This window comes from Sturnus vulgaris, chromosome 8, assembly GCF_052056855.1.
Source record: "Sturnus vulgaris isolate bStuVul1 chromosome 8, bStuVul1.hap1, whole genome shotgun sequence".
Taxonomy (NCBI): Eukaryota; Metazoa; Chordata; class Aves; order Passeriformes; family Sturnidae; genus Sturnus; species Sturnus vulgaris.
Window position 1 is genome coordinate 21,328,220 of NC_142250.1, and position 23,047 is coordinate 21,351,266.

The 23,047-nt window shown below is 39.2% G+C and overlaps 1 protein-coding gene across 2 annotated transcripts; it reads left to right on the plus strand.

Moving 5' to 3' along the window:
* On the plus strand, window positions 1–22,984 carry STAMBPL1 (STAM binding protein like 1). 2 transcript variants are annotated; one of them, XM_014875385.2, is made up of 11 exons: window positions 1–287; window positions 12,324–12,518; window positions 13,432–13,649; window positions 15,063–15,138; window positions 16,562–16,657; window positions 17,278–17,632; window positions 18,260–18,384; window positions 19,272–19,409; window positions 20,050–20,162; window positions 21,682–21,781; window positions 22,680–22,984. In XM_014875385.2, exons 2-11 carry the CDS (start codon window positions 12,435–12,437, stop codon window positions 22,734–22,736), a joined length of 1,362 nt encoding a protein of 453 aa, XP_014730871.1. In that variant the 5' UTR covers window positions 1–287; window positions 12,324–12,434; the 3' UTR covers window positions 22,737–22,984. The 2 variants fall into 2 exon arrangements, with proteins under 2 accessions (XP_014730871.1, XP_088025226.1); XM_088169100.1 differs by lacking the exon at window positions 1–287 and adding an exon at window positions 1,148–1,166.
* The last annotated feature ends 63 nt before the right edge of the window (window positions 22,985–23,047 follow it).

Consider the following 23,047-nt stretch of genomic DNA (forward strand, 5'->3'; position numbering starts at 1 on the left):
GGCCACGCCGCTCTCCCGGCGCGGCGCAGGCTCCTCCCTTCGCCCCGCACGGTGACACGGCCCGGCTGCGGCGGCGCAGGGCGCTCGGTGCCCGCCGCCACCTGCCCGCCCGGGGCCGCTCCCGCTCACGGCGCCCGGGCTCCGCGTCCCGGCGGGGCTAGGCGAGGCGAGACGGGAGGAGGAGGAAGAGAAAGAGAAGCAAGAGGGCCAGGCCGCCCCGGCGCTCCTGCCTCCTCCGCCTCGCTCTTTGTCCACGGCAGCCGCCGCTCGCACGGATGCGAGACCCGGTAAGCAGCATCGCCCTTCCCGCTGCGGGGAGTGCGGAGCGCGGAGCCGGCGAGGCGCTGCTCCCGCCTCCATGCCGCTGCTCTGCGCCAGCGGCCCCTGCGGGCAGAGCGACAAGGGGCTGGTACCCCTTCCGGGGCCGCAGCCGTGGCAGCTCCATCCGCCCCTCGGCCCGGCCAGCGTCTCGTCCTCGCCCCGGTGTCAGGGGCGGCGACCCGCGGAGGCCTCTCGGAAATAGCCCTCCTCCGGGCAGGGCGGAACAACGGGCGGGAGCGGCTCGCGGGGCGTGCGAGCAGCGTGGGCAGTGCGGTGGCACCGGGGGCTCGGGGCTGTGCGGGAGGCGGCGGGCAGCGAGCCCGGCCGGCTGAACCTGCTGACTCCACTGCGTCTACGCAAAGAGGTGGTGGCAGTGTGGTGGGGAGTCCGGAATGTTACCGTGTGCCAGAGACAAATCAAACTGATAACAATATTTGTTTTTAAATGACTTCCATATATATATATGAAAGATGATAATCGGAACAGAAAGTGAAAGAATCTGAAACAGTAGAAATAGTGTTCGCTGAGCATCAGTAACTTTCTGCTGAGCTTTATCTATTCATATACTTGGTTTTCTACCTGCCTCCTTTTGACCTCTGTAGGATCTCAGGTGTCCTTCTGGAGTGCACTGAGGAATCTAACTCACTCTTGCACATGTTGCCCTGTTTCGGAAGGATGCCCAAAAGTCTCTTCTGGGGGAATTCCTCTTGGTCTGGAATTATGTGTATTTAATATGCACGTGGTTCTCTGAATGTTCTGAGAAGTCATGGGCAGGAAAACCCCACCTTCTTCTGAGAATGAGAAGTAGTGAGATTGTAAGATCTTGTAGACAATGTACTCCCCAGGTGAGCACCAGCTTTGAGAAAGTTCTGTCTTCATGGAATAGGATTTCTCCCTGTTGCAGGTTTAAGTGGATTACTAACCAAAACTGTAGTTGGCACATGTTGATGACTTGCCTTAGGCAGCCAAGTCCTAGAAAATAGGATATAGACCTAGAACTTCATTGAATATTCCCAGGAGAATTGAGCCCAGGTTTGTTGTGGGCGCTGCTCAGGCAATATACTCTGAAATAGATGAGTTTTCTCATGTACTAAATGCGTTACAACTGATATATTGCATGTCTAGGTGCTAAGTGTTTGGATAACTAAACCAAAGGCTAGGGTTGAAAAGTCTGGAGTTTCATAGATCACAGGATACTATAGGAATGCAGGAAGCATTCATCCCAAACTCTGTATAATCTGTAGGTACCAATTTCATAGCTGGGAGTATTTGTGCGTGTGTGTGTACAGTATTTTAAATGTCTGTAAGTGCAGGGGGGTATTTTGTAACATTATGTTTAAAAATTGTCTTGATCAATCCTGAAGTCATTTGGATTACTTGATACTGCTCTGCAGACAATGTGAAGGCATTTCTTATGTGGTTTTCTTTATGTGCATGAAACATGTTCAAGGTTAGGCCTTAAGGCTTTTCCTGGAAGTTAATCACCAAGATCAGGAAGAGTATAGCTCAAGGTGAGGGATGTTGTAAAATCTTCAGCTGCTGAGGGAATGGCAAAGTGACTTGTGCATGAAGATACTGAACAAACACTGCATAAAACTGAGTATTTGGTCTCTGTTTGCTGGACACGTATGAATAATGGCTTTTTCTGATTTTGTCAGACTCCTGAAATGTTATTTCTGCACCAAAGATTTCACTTTCAATTTGTGTTCTGAAAATTAGTTTACTGCCATGTAAAGGAAGTCTTCATCTATACAATTCTAATAAAATTAGAACATTTATATTTTCATGCCAGGAAAAATATTTTCTAGTCATGCTTTCCATTATAAATAGAAGTATCAGTCCATGAAAGAAAATGATCTTTCTTGTGCAGTTCCTGAACAATCCATGTGCAGAGGCTTAGTACTGTTGTTGCAAAGAAATTCCTATGATAAAAATCCAGCCTTTTCCATCTTGCCGGGCTGCTGATGCCTTTCAGTAATGCTGTGAGTCAGGCAGCTCCTCAGACACAACCCATTGCCTACCACTTCCTACTGGCAGCTCTGGATGAGTCACAGCTCAGCACACAACATATGGAATTGCGTTATGGAAGCTGTGGGCTCTCCACATAATCAACGTAGGAAGTATCTTCCTCTTTTAACATCTCTGAATCACTGTCAGAAAGCCTTCAGAGACATCTATTGCTCTCTGTTGATATAAAAAGGAGCTTGTATAGGCTGCAAAGATCAATAGGCTCAGCCTGACAGGAAAAGCAAATAATTTGAAAGGCTCAAAGGTAGACTGTGCATAGCTTCACTGGGATGAATAGCCTGTTGGCCTGCAAGGGTACAAAATGTTAACCAGGAATCATCATGCTCAGCTTTGATATTCTGGATAATTCAACTGACTGCCAAGCAGCCCTGTGAGCTGACTGTGTTACAGCCAGTGCTGCTATAAAACATGTGCTTACCACTGTCAATCGTAGAAACTTAAGTAAGAGAAATTAAATATTGTAACCATCCAAGTAGGACAAGCAGTCTAAAGCTCACAGAATTCTTCTTATGGAGCCAGACATCCCTCTTATTTTTCCTGGGGTTTATTTGCTCATAGCATGCTACATCCTGAATTGTCTAGAATAGGGGAGGAGGTCAAAGGTTTCCTTATGAAATCAACTAACTGCATTATTTTAATATAAACATTGTACTACAGAAACATGCCAGATTAAATGGTAGCTATTCATACTGATTGACCACACTTCATCCTGTGGTAATCTCACTATCCATTTCTTACCTGACCTTTCCTTATTTAATTATTTGTGTACAAAACAGTTAGAATCCCTTGAACTAAGGTCTCAAATTATTTTTTCTATATTTGAGGCAAAAAAAAAAAAGCTTCATTCTTTTTAGACATTTTAATAGTCTTTAAATAAATGGTGAATTTCTATGTCAGAAATGCCAAATAAATTTGGCTCTCCTTTATTTTGTCCCTATATTTTGAGCTATAGAAAGTAAGACAGCATAAGAATTTGTCATCAGATAGAAACAGAAATTGATTGTTGCAACCAGTTACTCAATTAACAAGTGTCCTTATACTATGGAGTCTGAAAGTACTCTAAAATTAGGTAGGATATACTTTGCAGAAAAACATCATTGCATTTTATAGGAAGAACCAGAAGATTCTAAACCCCTCTAGCCTAGTGGTACCTTGCCCCTGAAAGAAATAGGGATACAGACAGAAAAAATCTATGAAACCAAAGGTTTTGCAAGGAATCATGCTTGCTTTGTTTCTCGGAAGTCTATGAAGTTGCAGACCTCTGTGCTGATTTTAACCTCTCATTTGTTTCCCTTAGCAACACAGCTTCTTGTCTTCATGGTAGAATTTAGTTTTATCACTGATGTAATGGATTGAAACTATCTCCTTTTTCTCAGTATTTCAGTTGAATCATCAAAGAACAAATTGTATAAAACCAGCTCTTTCTTCTACTTCTGTCCTCTTCTGGGTCACTGTGCCCTGGTGCAATTTTCTTGGGGGATTGTTGTGGATTTCCCAAAGGAAGGAAATGGCACTGTTTTTCTACACCATGTCTAGAACATCCTTTTAGTGGGTCACTGGAAAGATGCTGTTCTGTGTTGCATAAGTACATTTCACTGACTGCCTAAGAAAGCTTTTGCTTGTAATCCAAGACTTTCTACATTGGTTGATATTTATCCATTATGTTAAAAATGTTTTTTTGCTGAAACTGAATGGTGTCACTAAAGAAAGGAGGGGGGAGGAAGGACTGTGCTTTGTTTTAACACAAGAATTCACAAGAGAAAGAACTGCCAGTTCACAAATGCACATGAATCCAGTCCATTTTTCAGGACATTCTGTTAAAAGTCACTAATATCTTTGTAGACAGAGCATAAGAATGAATCTGGTAATGAGCAGTCATCTATGTGTACAGCTCAAATGCATAGGATTATGTTATAGTAGCACAACCATGCTAGATGTTGATTTCAAAACAGCCAGCATAAAAATGAATGAGAAAATAGTTGGCACTCAGAGCTCTCCTCTGTGCTTTGAAGCAATAGGAGAGAGAAGCCTGTAGGTTCTGCATTCACATACTCTGTAGGGAGCAAAAGCCAGATTCTTGCACGTGCCATGTTGGACATTATCTGCATATTGTGGTGGTTTATCAGAGTCTTAGCAGACCCAGTAGAAATCTAATTTTATTTACGTAGCTTCTTGATGCAGTAATGTTTGTACCTATGCCAAGAGGAATGCTGTCCTTAGAAAACAGGTAGTCAATGATATCCAAGTAACTATGCTGACTAATTGCAGTAGTCAAAATATTTGCAAAATAGCTATAACAATCTTCAGATAATTAATTCAAACTTCATTTTGAAATGGGAAAACAGATCCTTGTGTCAGCCATTCTTTTTTTAGATTAAAATAAAGCTCAGATTTGTGATGCAAGGGACAGCACTGAGTGGCCTAAGCATATAAGAAAGGCTTGGGTTTGGCAGACCTGTATATGGAGGCTCTTCCCTGCCCATGGTTTCTGTCTCAGCACCCAAGCAGGTGAAGGTGCTGCTGTCTATCTGTCACTGACACAGTGTGCAGAGAGGCCTCTAGGCAGTGTGCTGGGCCATGGGAGGCATTGGTCCTTCACCAGTGAGAAAAAGGAAATGCTCCTGACCACCTTCTAGGTTCATGGTTGTATAGCTCAGCAGCTGCTTCTGGGAGTTAGTGGAGCTTGTGAGGAGGTCTTGGAACTGCTGTTTAAATGGAGCTGTGGAGCTAAGGAGCAGTGTCAAACTATGAACTGTTACTGAGATGGACTTTTCTAGAGCTGAGCTTAGTAGTAGCTGTCAAGAGCAACTTCTCCATTGAAAGGCACAGGGTTTTCAGAAACTGGCTCCTCACAGTGATTCCTTTCATTGAAAGGCCAATCTGTTGAGTTTTGTTGATTGGATATTTCCTCTGCACAAGAGAATGATCTTGCCATGACATTCAGTGCTTTGTTAGGGTTTTTTCCAGAAGAGACTTACTATACTAGCTGAATCACTTGCTGTGATGATGAATGCTTGTTACAAAAAGCATGTTGACAGATGAACATGCTGTTTCTTTTTGGAGAGAACCAACAGAAAGCAGTTTGCTATTTAGGCTGGTATTTAGCACATAACAAACCTAAGTGTGTGTGCATAAATGATTATGTGCTGTGCCAATACATGGCCTGGCATTTCAAAAAGAACTGGATGAGACAGGTGCCTGTATTTCTAACCTGTTTTTCACCAAATTCATTTGAATATCCACTTCCAAGCACAAAATTTTAAGTATCTGCTTCATGGGTAACTTATGGTCCTTTACCTTCATCTGACAATCACTGCTGTGACCTATTTAAAGTTTGCTGAGACAACTTAGTTCCACTGTGGGTAATTGAAAGGTGTTATTTGCACTTGCTAATTTGGCTATTTTAATAAGGACTGACCTCCTTATGGTTTGAGATGCATCTTTATTCTAGGATTCTGTAATCATCACACTTCCTAGTGCAGTAACATCAAGTATGTATTAACTTCTCATGACAATGGAAAAGTAAGCTTTTTCTTGTGTAGTGGTTTTGGTGCACCAATTTGAAATTTCCTGGCCAACACACGAATTATTGTTGTGCATCTAGGGCCGGCTAAATCGCCAGTGCACCCACTAGAATTTTTTCCTCATTTCCTGCTGTGAGATGGGATTAGGAGGAAGGCAAAACAGGTTCAAACTTTAAAAAGTACAAAGAAAAACTTTATTAGTAGAAGCTATAAGGAAAATTAATAAGAATTAGAATAAAACTTTCAGAACACTTCTCCTGCCCCCACAACTTCTTTTCTTTCACACTGACAATGTACATAAACAAATCAATCAGTTTACCATCTCTAAAATAGTCTTTCACCAATTTACCTGGGAGAGGAGACTTTTCTTCAGTCTATGGAGATTTTCTCCACAAGAAAGTTTTCTCGTAGCCTCGATGTCACAGGGATCAGCTGCCCTGGAGAATGGAAATCTGATCACTATGTAAAAATCCCTCCTGGACTGACAGTCTTCCCACAACTATTATCGAGGACCATGTCAACTTATGGGGCACACTTTAAGGATTGTAACAATTCAAACAAAAGCTCTCTTCGTCTTTGAAAACAGAGGTCTTTCTTCTTCTCTTCTCTGGGGGGCAGCAGGGATCTTCATCTTTCTATTAAATGTCTTATAGGATCACAGCCATTACAACATCTCCTTACTTCAGCACAAATGCCTCTGCTCATATCTACAGTTAGAACATTTCATCTACCCCATAATGCTTTTCTATGAGCTATAGGGAAACAAGAATCTGTTCTCCACAGCTTAAAAAAGAGAAATTTCAGTCCAAGAGTGAGGCATCTCCATCAATCTCTTCCACGTTTCATGTTTTTTCCAGGTGTTTTCATGCTGTTTCTATATGCATCCTCATTTTGATCTTTTTCTTTCGCTCAGGAGAGAGAACAAAGTATCTGCAAGTCTCATTTTGGGCAGTGAAAGAGCTCATATCTTGCCCAGGCAGTGGCTGGAGCAGTTGGGGTGGAGTATTTCAGACCACGCCAGGACCATGGGGGCCCAGCCCTGCGGGACGGGCCCGGCTGTCTCTCCCCTCAGGCCGTGCGGGCACTGCTGCGAGATGGGCCCGACCACCTGGAGCTGCCCCTGAGGTGTTAGGGCAGCATTTCTGCCATGCTGGGGGAAGGGGGAGGTAGCCAGCATCTCAGTGGCCCAAGGGCTTCTCCTCCCCTCCTGGCCCAGCCCCGGCCTGGGCCCAGCCAGGCCCGCAGGTCGCACAAGGCCTGGCCTCCGCCAGGCTCGTTACCTTCTGAGAGGCCAGAACGAAAAGAGACATTCCCTGGTTCTGGGTTTTTACACGTGTGTTTCACTAAGGTGCCTTAACTTTCTCATTGGTGTAATAATGTATCAGTCTTAAAAACCAGATTGGTCCTTGTTAGGTCCAAAGGAGGCTGACAGTGAACTGCTTCAGGAAATTCATACAAACCACCACATCTTGCCATAGGATGGCTGCAGAACAGTTCTCACAAATGTAGTTTCAAAAACTAGAATTATACCACATTTTAGCTTCTATATTATCAAATATTTCTAGATATGCTTTAAGAATCCTGATCCCAATGGAGTGAAGTGAATGATTTTGGTGGGAACCTCATGGAGGCTTGACATTCCACAAAAATATCAAAAAAAAGGATGAGTATTTCTGAATAATCTGCTATTAAAAATAAATAATTGCGTAGATTATTTTTAACCTAATCTTTGGAAAATTTTGCCAGTGATCTCTTTAATGAAGATTTTTTTGTAAGACCAATAGTCAAAATATTGATAAATGTAGCTGACAGCAATGAAGTTGATGTTATTATTAATTCCCTTGAAATTTAAAAATGCGTTACAAAGAGGAAACTAATGTTTCAAACTAATGTTACAAAGTGAAAACTATGTATTTAACGAATATTTATTGAAGTTACTCCGTTACTTGTTTAAAAGTCAAAAAACCTCGTTCGACATTTTAAAAACCTCTTCTGAAGACCTGAAGAGGGAAAAGCAGCCTCCAGATGATGACACAGATTTGAAATTCAATGCTTGCTCTCTGCAGTCAGTTTCTGGGAAGTCCTGACACCCTGAGCTTCTCTTTGCGTCCCCTTTGGAGCGCTGGAGCAGCACAGCTCCCACTGAGAGTCCCTGTGTGCATCCTTGGGCAGAGCATGGTCCTGCTGGGTGTCCCTGGCTTGGCTGGGACAGGTTTATAACCCAGAGGCAGGTGATCTCAGGGAAGGGCATTTCAGAGTCTGTCCCAGCAAGGCATGGAGACATGCACCCTTTACCAGAGCTGTGCCCTGACTGCACTGCAGGTGTTGCAAACGCCAGCTGTGGAAGTCCAGCAGCACTGGAGCTGCCACAAGCCTCGCTGTGCAGCCATGTGTGTCACCTCTCACTATCACACCATGCTTCTGTAACACACAAAGTCAGCCTGAAGGGCTCTGGGCACAGCCAGCGTGCCTTGTTTGTCCCTGGAAACTCGTTGAAATGCCAGCATGCAGCAAACTGTGAGGGCTTTGGAGAATTTGTGGTGAATATTGCAGATGTCAGAAGGGTTTGTAGGTGCATGTGTTCCCCAGATCTTCTCACACCACCTCTGTCTCATGAGCCTACTCCTGAGGTATTTGATATCCTTATTCTATCTTCATGTACTACTCTTGGCATGTACTTTCACTTAAAATTGCTCTCTTCTTTACATTTCCCTGGTACTTAGTACCATACTTGTTAGCCTGCACAGAAAGAATAACTTTCAATGCCATTTAAAATACTAATTTTCTCAGTTTGCTCTTTTTCTTGTGGCTGAAGGGCTTCGAGTTAATAAATCTGGATTTTTCAAGGATTAATACATATGATAATAATATGGGACATATAGGAAAGCAAAAGCCTGTTGAGGAGGAAATGGGATTTGGTGAGAAGTGTTATTCTCAATGAAGTCAAGAAAAGTTTCTTAACCGCTGAATAGATGTTAGATTATTATGTTCTGGTAATGATTATCAGAAAACTCATAATTAGAAAAAAACTTAATTTGAATGCTGAATGTCCTACCATTTCTCCTCAAACAAACATTACCTAAGTCCATCTAAGTTAACTGGAATACCTGAAATAGTAAAGTAAAAAAATGTCTCTTAGAATTTTGAGCATTTTAGAGTATAATATACTGAGACAGCTTCAAGCTAGCATTGGTATTTATCCCTTGTGGGTGAGGTTGGAGTGTAGTTCACTGTATTAGCATAAGTGTTTTGTGTGTTTGAGTAAAAATAGTTTCAGCTATACAGAGAGATTTGGTATTTGAATTTATCTTTACTCTTGTAAACTGACATATATGTTTATTATTGGGAAACAGAGTCACTTGCCAGAACTGGGCAATTTTTGTAGGCATTATACAAACTCTTAGGTGCCCTTTCAAAGCCAGGTCCTATCAATCTAGGACAGCACTGCCTCAGAAAGTGACAAATCTCTCTGCTTTGCTGGCTTCATGGTTCTGTCTGCTCCTTTGCATTTTGATTTTGAGAAGGAAGTAAAAGCCAATTTAATTTTAATTTGAATCAGCTACAGCTTGTTGAAGTCAGGGGAGGCAGCAAAGTGAGAATGCAAGGAAGGATGGGGAGGGTGAGGGGAGCCCCTTGGCAGTGTTGTGCCCTTTGACCAGCTGAAGGTGACTGTGAAGCTGAGCCACAAGGAACATTATGCACAGAGGCATTCCAGGCAGCTGGCAGACCTGCTTCTGGTGGTGTTTTTAGTAAAGCTTAACTCTCTGCATTTTAATTATTCATAATTCTGCCAGCATGTCCACGTGTTAAGGAGAATATCTTGGAGTGCAGTCATAAGTCAGCCCACATTCTTTATGGGTTTTCTTTTTTCTTAAATTACCCTGCCACCTGTAATAGTGAATATATTTAAATCAATATGATATTTTTGTAAAAGGGGCACAAATTCATCTTAGTATTTCTTCTTCATTTACAGTGTCTCGTTTTTAGTGTGTTCCTGAAACTAAATTTAAAAAGGCAGTTTCTTCTTTTATTTACAGGCATTCTTCTGCTAAGCTCTTTCACTGTGGTATGTCTTACGTTTTTTGCAGAGCTTCTTCATCCTTTCCAGGCTCTGAAACAATTTTGAGGAAGTGTGAGTTTCTGCTATTACCAGATGTCTCCTTTTTAAAATACCTGTTATTACACTTTAAAAAAATATTATAACTGATGCTTCTTTGGGTTAAAAGTTCACTGAATTATGTTTATTTCTTTAATATTCATAGAGCCAGTCAAGTTGAGAAATATTTGAATGTAAAGGGTTCCATGATGTCTTCCTGTAGCATTTCCAAAGAGATTTTGACTGGGGAATACCATAGGTTTCTTCAATAAGGACTTCTTTGGGAGTTCTGGCCCCCAAAAAACAAACCAAACCCATAATTAGTGGCTCTTGTGTTTGCCACTTGCTGCACTAACTTTTTTGCATCTGCCTACCAGCTAGATGAAAAGGTCTCCAAGGAGTGGTAACAATTGTAAGAAGCATTTGATCCATATTCCATGTCTTCAGTGGGAAGCATCTCACGAGCTTTGTCCTAAATGTCCATTTCCTCTCTAGGCCTTGCAGAAGAACTGTTAAGGGAGAAAGCTATGAAAAGCAGAATTAAAAACTGCTACAGAAAAGCTTTCTTGCCAGAAGCTACTAAATTAAATAAGAAATTGGAGAGAAATACATTTCTGCACCTTTACTTTTAAACTTTTTTTTTTTAATATACACGAGTGACTAGAACATGTTGCAGTTGGATGCAACAATACTTTAGACCAAATCCATTCTTTCATTCAAGTATTTTAGCTGACCCAGATGCTTCTAGGGGAAAGAAAATAAAAAATTCACAAGTGATGGATAAGTGAATGGATAAATATTTTTAAAATATATGCTTTTTAGGTCCTTTTTTGTTTGTGTGTTTGTTTGGTTTGTTTTTTGGTTTTTGTTCCTGAGTTCCACAAAGCATGTGAATGCAGAGTCTCTCACTGAAGATTTTATTTCTGATTAGAATCTGGGCTGCAGGGCCAAAAGTCTGACACAGACTCTGCACTGGTCAAGCTTTTAGCTCTCTCCTTTCACAGCTTCCAGATCTACAGTGCTTCAGTGAAGAAGGGTTTCAGGTGGAACAAGCCATAAAGCAGTATATTTCTTGGAGTAGGCTAAAGCAGAAATATTTCAATATCATTGTCCCATGGGGCCTTTCTACAGTTTGTGAATAGGGAATGAATAGGCTCTCCTGCCAAGCTGATCATTTACACCAGAGCTCTGTGTACTTAAATTAAATGTTTAGAGAACTGTTTTTATTAGCACTGCAACCACAACTAACATTGTTTTCTCAGATGTATAAGCCTTGTTCATTTTTTTGGTTACAAATTGTTCCAGCAGTTTGAATACCTTAATTAGCAAAAATTCTTGAAATTGAATTGCACTAATAGTTAAAAGTAAGGACTGATCTAATAGACAGTGCTGCTTTTTGGAAAAAAAATGAGGAAGACACATACACAAAAATCAATACTTGAGAAATATAGCTATCTAAAAACACATTAGGATTGTTTAACCCAGAGTCATCTGGCCTCTAGAGACAGGTGTGCTGATAAAACATCTTTGCTGAACCCACTCTATGCTTTTATAAAAGCATAAGCATGTTTATATTGCAACATATAAAGAGCCTTCAACATGCAGGGTCTAATCTGTTTTGATTGAGCACAGCAAAGTGAAAAAACACATTAGAAACTTAATTTTCACATTTCCTGTGCAGTTTAAGTATTTCATTCCTCTCTCAGAGCTAGGTTCTCTGGTTTGGGTTTAGTTTCCTTTTCTTGGTTTTGGTTTTTTTTCTCTCTCTCTTTTTTTTTTTTTTTTAATGACCACAATATCTAAATTTTCTTCTTTACTTGTTCAAAGCTGTGCAAGGAAGAATTTTTACCAGTTGACTCATCAGAGTGTTGAAATCAGCAAGCTGTGCAGGTGGAACACATGGTGTTTGAAGCATTTTTCTGCTTTATATTGCTGATACAAATTTGTGTGTAAAGTTTTATTTCTCATTATAGGCTTAGCAGGAAATATAGATACCAGGTTCATACTTCTTATAAATACGTGTATCAAAACATATGCTCAAGGAAGCACAGATTCTGTGATTAGTCCTCAAACTTCTGTGTTTATCACTTAATACTTGAAAGTTTGGAGGGATTTAAGTTGCTATAAATATTGTAAAAATAATTCATTGTGTTCAAATCTGCTGAAATAACCTCAGTACAGGTCAACTAGGTAAGCCCTTATGCATTCCCAATTTAAATTCTAGACACCTGCTAAGTTTTAAATTATTATTAAATGTGGAAGTACTGTACCACCTAGGTAATAAGTGAGTGCTGGCATGCAAAGTTATTTGACATTTGAATATATTTCTAATCGGAATGACTTATTTTTTCCAGCACATGACCACAATCAACATATCTATATTCCATTTTCCCTTGGGCTATTAAACCCTGAGACATCTGGTGGCAAATCTTGAGCTCAGGATTGATACTGCCCTTTTCAGTCAGATGGAGACTTTGGAGGAAAAGAGCAATCTCCTTAGTTTGCAGGCAGACAACAACATGGAACAACCATTCACTGTCAGCTCATTGGTATGTATTACCAAGAAATGCTTCAGTGGCTGAGCAACTTCTCTTTCAACTAGGAAAAATTTCAAGAGAGCTGTTTAGCAGTGGTGTCTCGGAACTCCATGGGTCTCTTCCTGCATGCTGCCACCTTCCTCCCATATTCTGCCTGATGGTTTTATTGGAATTTATTCTCTTTCTATATGTGTGATTTATGGGGTCTCAACAACCAGGTTTTTAAGAAGTTGAAATAAGCATTTTGATTAGAAAGAGAAAAAACCTAAAGTAAGAGGGAACAATTTGCAGTAGCCATTTATTTATTTATTTATTTATTTATTTATTTATTTATTTATTAGCTGGAAGGTAATGACCATAATAAGCAGCTATGGTTCTTCTTCAGTAATAAGTTCTAATTTCTTAGTATTTAACTGCCTCATTTAAAACTGGAAATGAAGATTTGAAATGAACTTCTGACTTACCAGAGGAGCTTATTGCTCTTTGTTTCCTGTACTATTTCTAGTCAAATGCTATACATCATGTAATAGGAGTCTGAGTATTCAGGACGTCCATCAAATTATTTTGGTAACTTAAGAAAGAACCTTGTAGAATTCATATGTGGGGGCTTTTAAAGAGGCACACTTTATATTGCTTATAGTAATCTCTACAGCAATTTACTTTTTTTTTTCCCTACAGATATTTTCCTAATTTTATCTTTTTTTGTTGCTGTTTTCAAAGAGAACAAGATCACTTTTCTTTTTGATCACAATTTACTTGCAGTTGAGAAATATGTTGGAATGTTTCAACTGTAGCTAGAGGTGGGAAACCAATGCCTATTTTCAGAAAAAAATAGCTGAAGATTTCCCTTGAGCTTCTTGACTGACACCACTTACTGAAAGCGAAACGGAATATTCTCTTTGCTAATCAGACTGTTCTTTTTCAGAGAAAGCTCGTAGCTATTCCTGACCACACAGACATCTCTGTGAGCCCAGAGGAGAGAGTACGTGCCTTAAGCAAGCTTGGCAGCAATATCACAATCAATGAGGACATCACTCCACGGCGCTACTTCAGATCTGGAGTGGAGATGGAGCGAATGGCGTCGGTGTACATGGAGGAGGGAAACCTGGAGAACGCCTTTGTGTTTTATAATAAGTTCATAACGTAAGAAACCACTTGTAGCCATTACAGCTTACAATTCTGAGTAAACTGAAATGGAAAGCTGCACTGAGAACCCATTTAGATAAGGAGAAGCTTGTTCAATGTGTTCTTGCAGAACAGCTTTGTTCTCTGGAGATATTTTACACTGAGCATAGGCTTTGTTAAAACTTCCTCTCACCTTTTCATATGGTTGTCCTATCCATGTGTGAACTGCCAGGCATGAATTAACCTAACATATAAAGGTTTGAGTTTACTTTGCCAGGCCATACCATGAGCACTGCTCCCTCAGATTATTCTTTATAAGTTAGCATCTTGGTTAAATATATTTTTTTACTTTAAAATCGATGTTTAAATAAGATTTCTGAGCCTTTAGTAGTTATGTCCTATGAGCATCTGCTGATCTTAAGGATGGTAGTATTGCACAACACTTAAAAAGCATGGGAAAAATGTTTTCTTGCTTCCTTTTTACTTCCATTTTCCCTCAAAAGGATTAAGTATAATTTATTGTTTCTTACAGGAATAAATGCAAAATCTACAATGTATGTTCATTGTATGATTATTCTCCTCACCACAAAAGAACAAATCTGGCCAGTTTTCATTACAACTCTCAAAATAGACAGCTGAAAAATATATCACTGGCAGATTTAAACTTTTAACCTAGCTAGCTTTGCTGTAGGATTGATTGGTTTGTTTTATTACTTCTGAAGGGGTTTTTTTAATGTGCATATTTTAAAATTTCTATAAAGGGGACATCCTTCCTCCCTCCTGATTTTTGTCATACTCTGAAAACTAGACCAAACCTTTCTTAGCCCACCTGTTCTTTAAATGTATCTATCTCTATAAAATGAGGGGCTGGAGGTGAATATTGTGCAAATTGCTGAAAGAATGATAGCAGCTGTGCTTTGCACACTCTTTGCTGCTGAGTGTTGCCATAATTTATATGTTGGGTAGATTAATAATTCTGCAGTTAGCTGTGCAGCTTGGTCTGGTAAAAATACCTGCTTTAATGAGAGTCAGTGCTGCATTCTTGTCTTCCACTGAAGAGTGAGCATTTTGGCTAAGAACAGATAAAGACAGTAGAAACAGGATTTATTAACACTGACTAGAGTGGAGGGTGTTTTTGAGGGATATTTTTAGATGCTGGCTGCTAGTTAGCCCTTTTTTTAACCTAACCCAGTACTAATGGAAACCAAAATATATTGGATGTGGTAAATAATCTCTTGTCTTTATTCTGTGTGTCCCATACAGGTCCATACCATAATATGTTAGTTTAAACATGTGTATAGAAACCTGGTCCAAGTCATCTGGAATTGTGTGTTTAACAGTTATGTGAAACTGATTTTACTGCCAACATGAAAGCTATTATGGATATTCCTCTGATTACTAAGGCAAACTCATGCATGTTTAATTTTCTAGGTTGTTTGTAGAAAAGTTGCCCAATCACCGAGACTATCACCAATGTGCAGTACCAGAAAAACAAGATATTATTAAGGTAGGGTTATGGTTTCCTGGTCTTATGAAATATTTTGCTCAGAACCTCTTCATTTTTCCTAGTACATATAGACCATAGCTTCTTTTCCCCCAGAACACCCATAGCCCATAGCAGCCATCACAACTTCAATTTCTAATACTTTTCTCCACTAGTCATACATGTTTTATTTTGGAAATTATATTGTTAATCTAAAATGTGAATGAGAATGGTCTCTGAGTAAGTTGGTAGGTTGTTGGGAGAGCTCAACTATTTCTGAAAGTTTGCATATTAAAAATGCACATGTTAAGAGTACTTAGTTTGATTCTGGTCTCAATTATGTGAACGGACAATGGTCCAAACTGACTGTTACAAACAGAAGGAGAAATGTGTGGCATTACTGATGCCTGTGCAATATCTGCTTACACTGCTAAATAAGTAAACTATATTTTTTTCTTTATTTATTACCAAATATGTATTTACTTAGTTTTTACCAGATTTTTTTCTCTCCTCTTCTATACAAAATAGTTTTTCTTTTGTTTTTTCCCCCTCTAGAAAATAAATCCTAAATAAATTTTAGGTATAGCCTTATACTGAATTTAAAACAGCTGGAATTGCCCAGTGAGAATTTCTAGTAGGACCATGAGTGTCTCTTGCCCCATGTCCCCATATTTGCTTGCTTTCTCTACTGTTAAACTGAATGTTTTACTCAAAACCAAAACACTTCATGCCAAAGTTCTGGCTTTGGTCCATAATGTAGGCTGAGAGAGGGCATGTAACATTGCTTTCTCCTATGGCACTCAGTAGGTTTAAGCACATGGTCTCTTTTCCTCCCTTGCTTACAGCATCTGAATTATTTTCTAGTAGCTTTCACATGACTAGAAAGCATTGGGTATTGGTTTTGCTTCATAAGTAATGTTGTTTTGCCAGGTCTGTGACAGAAAGCTACAGGTATAACTATCTCTTTAAAAAAATTTCTTTTTTCCCCACTTGGAAATGAGCATATTCCAACATATTTCTAACTGGGAAGTGCCAGAGAAAAATACAATTATCCTACCTGAAACTCTCCAAGTTTGCCTTAGCATTTTTTTACAAATTACACCTACAACCAAAACATTAGTCATCAGACACGTATTAAACAAGACAGAGATAAGAGTCATAGTAAAAGGACTAATCTTTGCTTGAGATAACAAGTAGCCATGTCACACCTTTCACTAATTTAGATCAATGTATCTTTATTGAAACCAGTGTACTATAAAAATTTCATAAACTGATGATTTATTGTGTATTTCCTCTTTTGCTTTTATTTTCCTGTGAGAAGAGCAGGTTGTTTTTCTGTTTTGTATTTTTTAAAAATATGTGTTACAGCTGAATTTGTTTTCCAAGTGGCTCTTTTTAAAAGTGAAAAGTAAACTTACCTATCTTTTTCCTCCCTCTCACCTCAAAGAAATTGAAGGAGGTTGCATTTCCACGGACAGATGAACTGAAAAGAGATCTTTTAAAAAAATACAACTTAGAATATCAAGAATACATGCAACACAAAGTAAGTTTTATATGATTATTAAATGTTGACAGAAATATTTTTCTGTCATATAAAACTTAAAAATTAAGCTGTAAAATGCCAGTTTTATGAGAACCTAATAATTTCCTGTGCTGCTTAGGAATGACTTTTCATTTCTTCTTTAGAATGAGCTGGCCATTTAAAAATAAGTAATGCAAATGTGTGCTAGGAAATACATGTGCTGCCATATTTACTTAATAACTCTACAAAGATCCAAATAGGTTTTTGGTATGCTCTGATTCTCTGTTATAAAGAAAATGAAAATTATTCTTATGTCATTAAGTGTAAAAAATTCCTTGGCTCCAAATGTGCTCCAGTTTGAATTGAGATTGAAGTCATTAAAAACAGGATCTATGGCTTAAAAACTTGTCTTAGAAAAATCATCTGAGAAATATTTTTGTTCCCTCTATCAATGCTATGTTTTCCATCCTACCTTTGGGGATACAGTTGTATTTTCCAGTTCAGTAAACAGGTTACAAAAGAGTTCATTTTTAATGACAGGATTGTATGATTTTATTGAACTGTTAGATTGCTCCTTTCCTACCATTTTTTGGTAGCATTTTTGGTGTTCTGAGAATGTCACTATGTTGTGTATGTTTCAGAACAAATGTAAAACTGAATTTCTGAAGAAATTAGAGCACCAAAAGCTAATAGAGGCAGAGAAGAAACGAATCGCACATATGCGGCAGCAGCAGCTTGAATCGGAACAGTTTCAATTCTTTGAGGATCAGCTCAAGAAGCAAGAACTAGCTCGAGATCAGAGAATCAAAGAGAGTGTGGTTATGTCTGAACAGATAGATGGAAGTATGCTGTCTTGTATTTCTGTGCCAGAGAACAGTTCCTTATCTGCAGTGCTGCTGGAGAAAAAAGAGAGGAGCAGCACCTCTGGCTGTGCTGGACTTTCACCGCCAGTAGAACGAGTCTTAAAGCCAGCAGCTACTCTAAGTGCTGTTCAGAGTAAGTGCAGACTTTTCTGTTTTCCCCTATTTTATTTCATTTTATTTTATCTCCCTGCATATGTCTTTATTTGCTGTGAGGATGTCCATACTGAAATAACCATGAAAATTTTTGTGCAAACACAGCAGCTCCTTATAGTTTCTTCATTTTAAGAGGGACAGTTGCACAGTTTCGCATTTTCCAGTTGAATACCAATGGATGGATATAGAGATTGAGATTTACAGTTCTTGTGAAATGAAATCTGAATCTTGCCATGGACTTCAAGGGAACAGAAACAGAACCTGCAGCGGTTTTCCCTGGAAAGCCCTGGCCTAGGAGATGGTCCCAGCTCACTGTCCCCTCAGGGACAGGCTAATGAGCGTATCTTGTGGGCTGGTGACTTCAATTTAGATGAAGTGCTTGTGCTGTTGATTTATTCTCATTAGAAGTCTATGATGTGATAAGTATAATTTTCCACTTGTAGTAATATAGTATAAGATACTTGTATATTACCTTATTTCAGGAATCTTCATTGTGTTAGCTGTGATAGCTGTAAATACCTTTTTATCTCTCTCTCTCTCTCTCTCTCTTTTTTTTTTTTTTTTTTTTTTTTTTTTTTTTTTTTTTTTTTAATGTATTCTTGGTTAGCTCAACTGGCCGAAGCACTCAGAGGTGTCATTTTGCCCAGGGATCTCTGTCACAAATTTCTGCTGCTGGCAGAGGCAAATACAGTAAGAGGAATAGAGACATGTGGAATTCTCTGTGGAAAACTGGTACAGTTTAACCCTCACATTTGTATGGGGAAGACATACTTGATAGTGCTGTATTAGCCTGTGATGTATTGATTTCAGAGCAAAAGCAAATATAAATGGTTAGCCTTCCATGTAATGAATTTCATATTATAACCTGAGTGGGCACTTCAGCACTGTGGTCTTGCTTTATTGGGGAAACGTCTGCTCTAAGTACACTGCTATTGTTATAAAGCCTAGCAGTTTTTTCAGCATGCTGGACAATACAGGCTTTTTCCAGTACTTTCTCTGGCATTCATCTAAAGTAAGTGAGGTTTAGTTATAGGACAATGAAATATAAAGACTGCCAGAATCCACTGGAGTCATCAAATTAATAATGGTCCAACAAAACAGAAATCCTCCCATCAAGCTGTAGAACATCTGATTTTCAGTCTGTATTTTTTTCCTTTGACCTACATAACACTTAATGTCCTTTGAGAGCAGGGAAAGATGTCGTGGCTGATGCTGACAGAAAGAATTTAAAAGATGATCCCAAGTGTATTTGAATTGCCTGAAGACAAAGAATAACAATCTTGTTCCAAGTTTCACAGAAAATCATGATAGTTTTCTCAAAGCTCTTTTATGTGTTTTTAATTACTTTAAAGGACAATCTTTTCACACTGATCTCTGAGAACATTTCAATGCAACAATCTTGTTTTTGACTAATATTACTGTGTATGTTTTCATGATAAAATGCTAAGGTATATTTTTAGGTACAGTATGTTGGTAGGGCCGCACTGGAGTCGGTTGAGCTGGAATCAATGGAGCTGTACTGTTTTGTTTTAGCTGACAGGCTGACATCTTTCAGCTTTTGATTTGGTATTTATTCCTTAGTTAATCTGTTCCACCCTAAGTCAATGTTCGTTTTGCAGACTCATAATGAATTTACTATTACACATGTAATAGTGCCAAAGCAAACTGCGGGACCAGACTACTGTGACATGGAGAATGTGGAAGAATTATTTGGTATTCAGGATCAGTATGATCTCCTCACTTTGGGTTGGATCCATGTATGTATGAATCATAGATCCTGGTTTTCCTATATTGGCTCTACATACTATGTGGGGGGAAAAAAATAAACAAAAAGAAACAACTGGAGTAATATAAATTTGCTTACTTAATTCAAGTTGTAGTGATGTAAATAAACACTCACATCCTCCACAGAGAACTCCTTAATGTGATTGAGGCATCCTGTTGACACAATGGGCCTGCTTTTGCAGGTGCAAATTTTTTTAATGTTGATTTAGGGGTATTATATTACTTTCTAATGCCATATTCAGAAGTCAGGGAAGGGAGTACTGTGTTTTTAAACTTTGTATTAATTTTTCTCTTAGAGATTTTGGACAATTAAGTAATTTCCATTTGTCTTGTGCTTCTTCATTCTACCCTTTGCCTCCCTATGATCAGAAAATTGCGTGTATATCTGATTGTGAGCATGCGTCCATAAATCTCATCCTGAAAAGCCTTCTTTTCTCCAGGCTGAACAATATAAAGCAATATAGAATCTGGGCTAATAAGAACTTTAGAAACCAGCCCAGGGAAGTACTGATGCTTTCACTTGTAAAAAATTATTTTCCTTCTTGAATGTATGTTGACCTTGATCTGCATGAAATATTTCACGATGCTGAGTTTTCCCTTTCTTTTTTGTAGACACATCCAACACAAACTGCATTCTTATCCAGTGTTGATCTTCATACTCATTGTTCTTATCAGCTAATGTTGCCTGAGGCCATTGCAATTGTTTGTTCACCAAAGCATAATGAGTAAGTTGTGATTTTTTAAGTAATATTTCGGTATTTTTCCCTGCTTCTTGTCATAAAATTTGATCAAATGCAAAGGGTACATATCAACTCAGATGAAGGGCATGAACATTGTGACCATGATGACTTTGTTTTCTGAAAGTTGCCTAGACTTGCATTTCAGTCAGCCTCTATGTACAGTATTGTTTCTGGCTTCTCTCTCCACCCTTCACAGACCCAGGTTTTAAATTTTACTATTTTTAGATATTCAGCTCAACAAAATAATAATTACAGGAGTTATTCTTCTGGAGTACTCATTGCCAATGCCCTACCGCAGATTTATCTTCATTCTGTCTGCTTAAGGATGTGGTGGGAGGTTAGGATTATTTCTCTAGAATGATATGAAAATTGCAATTTGCAAAGCAGAAGGGTAAACATCACATTTTTGAAAATAAGGATCTATTTTTGTATTTCATAAATTACAAACTATGTGTCTGGAAAAAAACAGAATAGTGCAAACATTAATGTGAAGGTTTGTAATGGAACAGGTTACCCAGAGATGTCATGAAGTCTACTTTCTTGGAGATATGCAAAACGTGACTGGACATGGTCCTGGTAACGTGCTCAAGGTAGTTCTGCCAGAACAGGGGCACTGGATTAGACAATCTTCAGATGCTCCTTCCAACTTCAAGGAATTTGTGATTCTCCTTTGGTGTGCCTGGCATCTCAGGGTGCTAGGGCTAGCTCCGTTGTTTGGAGTGTGCATTTCTTCAGCCTTTCCTTCTGGCCTTCTGCCTCAGTAGATGTGACTCCTGCCCTGGTTGCCTAACTTCCTAAATGGGCCCTTCAGGTGGCAGAGCTGTGAACACAGACTGAGAGGCAGGGCACAAGCACTGGGCTTTCTAACCCTGAGCATGCCTGCATGTCTTTCCAAATTCCTGCTCTTACAAACCTCTCTGGTAGTTGATGCTGATACCCTATAACCAAGTCTAACCTGTAACATTTATGTTGTCAGGTGCTGCCCTGTAGTTAATAGGTATCAATCTTCTTTACAGAAGGATGGCTTTGTAACATTTTATTCAATACTAAAGAGTTGCAGCAGTGCATTTTCTAATGTTTTGTGTTACATGATTACCTACAAGAGCGGGGAGGATGTACTCCCAGTAGTCATTCACACAGTTGGTTTAAAGGCTGTTCCCTTTTCAGTTGCCCTGGGTGAAATGCAATCCAGAGCACGTAAGTTTCTGGTTTGCATCTGTTCCTGTGTCAACCAGCCTTACCCCTCAGTGGCCTAACCTGCCTAACAGGAACAGTACCAGTACCGTGATCCTTTTTCTCCTCTTCCCCTCATCATCTCTTCCTTTCCAGGAATACAACTCCCCTTGATTTAAAATATCCCTAAAAATCCAACTCACCTGGGGCTCCTGTGTATTGTAGGTCACCAAGCACCTTTCTGTTGTCCTTTTAAGCTAAGCAATTTGTATGTGAAGCCTGGATATGTACTGCATAGTGTGTAACAGGAGTTTCATGTTCTTCTTTTCAGCACTGGCATCTTCAGACTGACTAATGCAGGCATGCTAGAAGTTTCTGCTTGTAAAAAGAAGGGATTCCATCCACATACAAAGGACCCTAGGTTATTTAATGTAAGTATATCATTCAACACAGTTTTTACTATTCAAACTCTTGAGATCAGATTTCTTGATAATTTTCCCCGTTTTGCAAATTCATTACCTTAATTCACTGACCAAGGTAGATAGATATCAGGAGACTACTTAAGCCATGAGGTGAGTGTTACAAGCTGCCATTCGAATGATGGTTAACCAGATGTAGTTGCTATCAGTCACCACTTTTAACTGCTTTCAGAAGGAGCAAAACCCACATTTTTAAATGGGAGTTACTCTTATGCTCTTCAGTTTTTAAGCAATGAATCAGTTCATCTCTCCAATTTCAGTGTCCCAACAAAACATCCCAGCTGCTTAAAAATTCAGCTATAAGTAGGTTGAGCCCTATTTCCTTCATTGCCAAAAGTTTGCCCTGGCTTCTCTGAGCATTTCTCAGTAACTGCTGTATCTTTTGATGTTTTAGTAGCAAAATGGTGTATGGCTGAGCAGGACAGTCAGTCAGAACTGTCTTCCTGCTAACACTGACATCTCTGATAAGAGTCTTTACCTTTGAATAATTAGGGGTTTGGGTTTTTTAATGGGGTTTACTTCCAATACAGAAGCATCTCCTATAGCTTAAAATAAAATTATCCAATCCAGACAAGTCATGCTGAGAGACATTGGAAATTGCTGTGTTGTCAGGCTCTCTGAATGTCAGCATTAGTCCTCAAAAGACAGAGGTCAGAGTTCTTTGTTTTGTTCTCTTTTTTCATCATTGAGTGTAGAGATAATGAGAAGGCAGTCCAGCTCTGAAAAAAATTAAGATTTTTTTGTTCCAGGTAGGCTCTTTTCAGTGTTTTTTTACAGAAGTAGTTAATGAATGAAGTTACTGGGTATTTTACTGAGATTTCTGAGAGTAATGGGTTGTCTTCTTCTGCAGCCATGTACCCATGTGGTTGGGAAAGACATAAAGATAATTGTGCTGGATCTGAGGTGATACCAATGAACCACATCAATGTTACTCTACAAAAGGCCAAAAGAGAAAAATGGATTCCTGTCTTTTCCTACATTTTCAGAAATTACTTTTATATTTATACATTTTAGATTGAATGGTTTGATATTTATTGTTCTAGCCTGTTTTGGAGTTATTTTGTTGCTCTGTCAAGATGGAGTTCAGTGGCATTAACCCTGAATCTGTAAACAAATCTCACCCATAAAACACAATAAAATGAACTTCAAACTGCAGTAACTGTGTTGAAATAGGTAATGCTTGTTTTGTCACTCGTTCACATTAATTGCCTTCTGAGA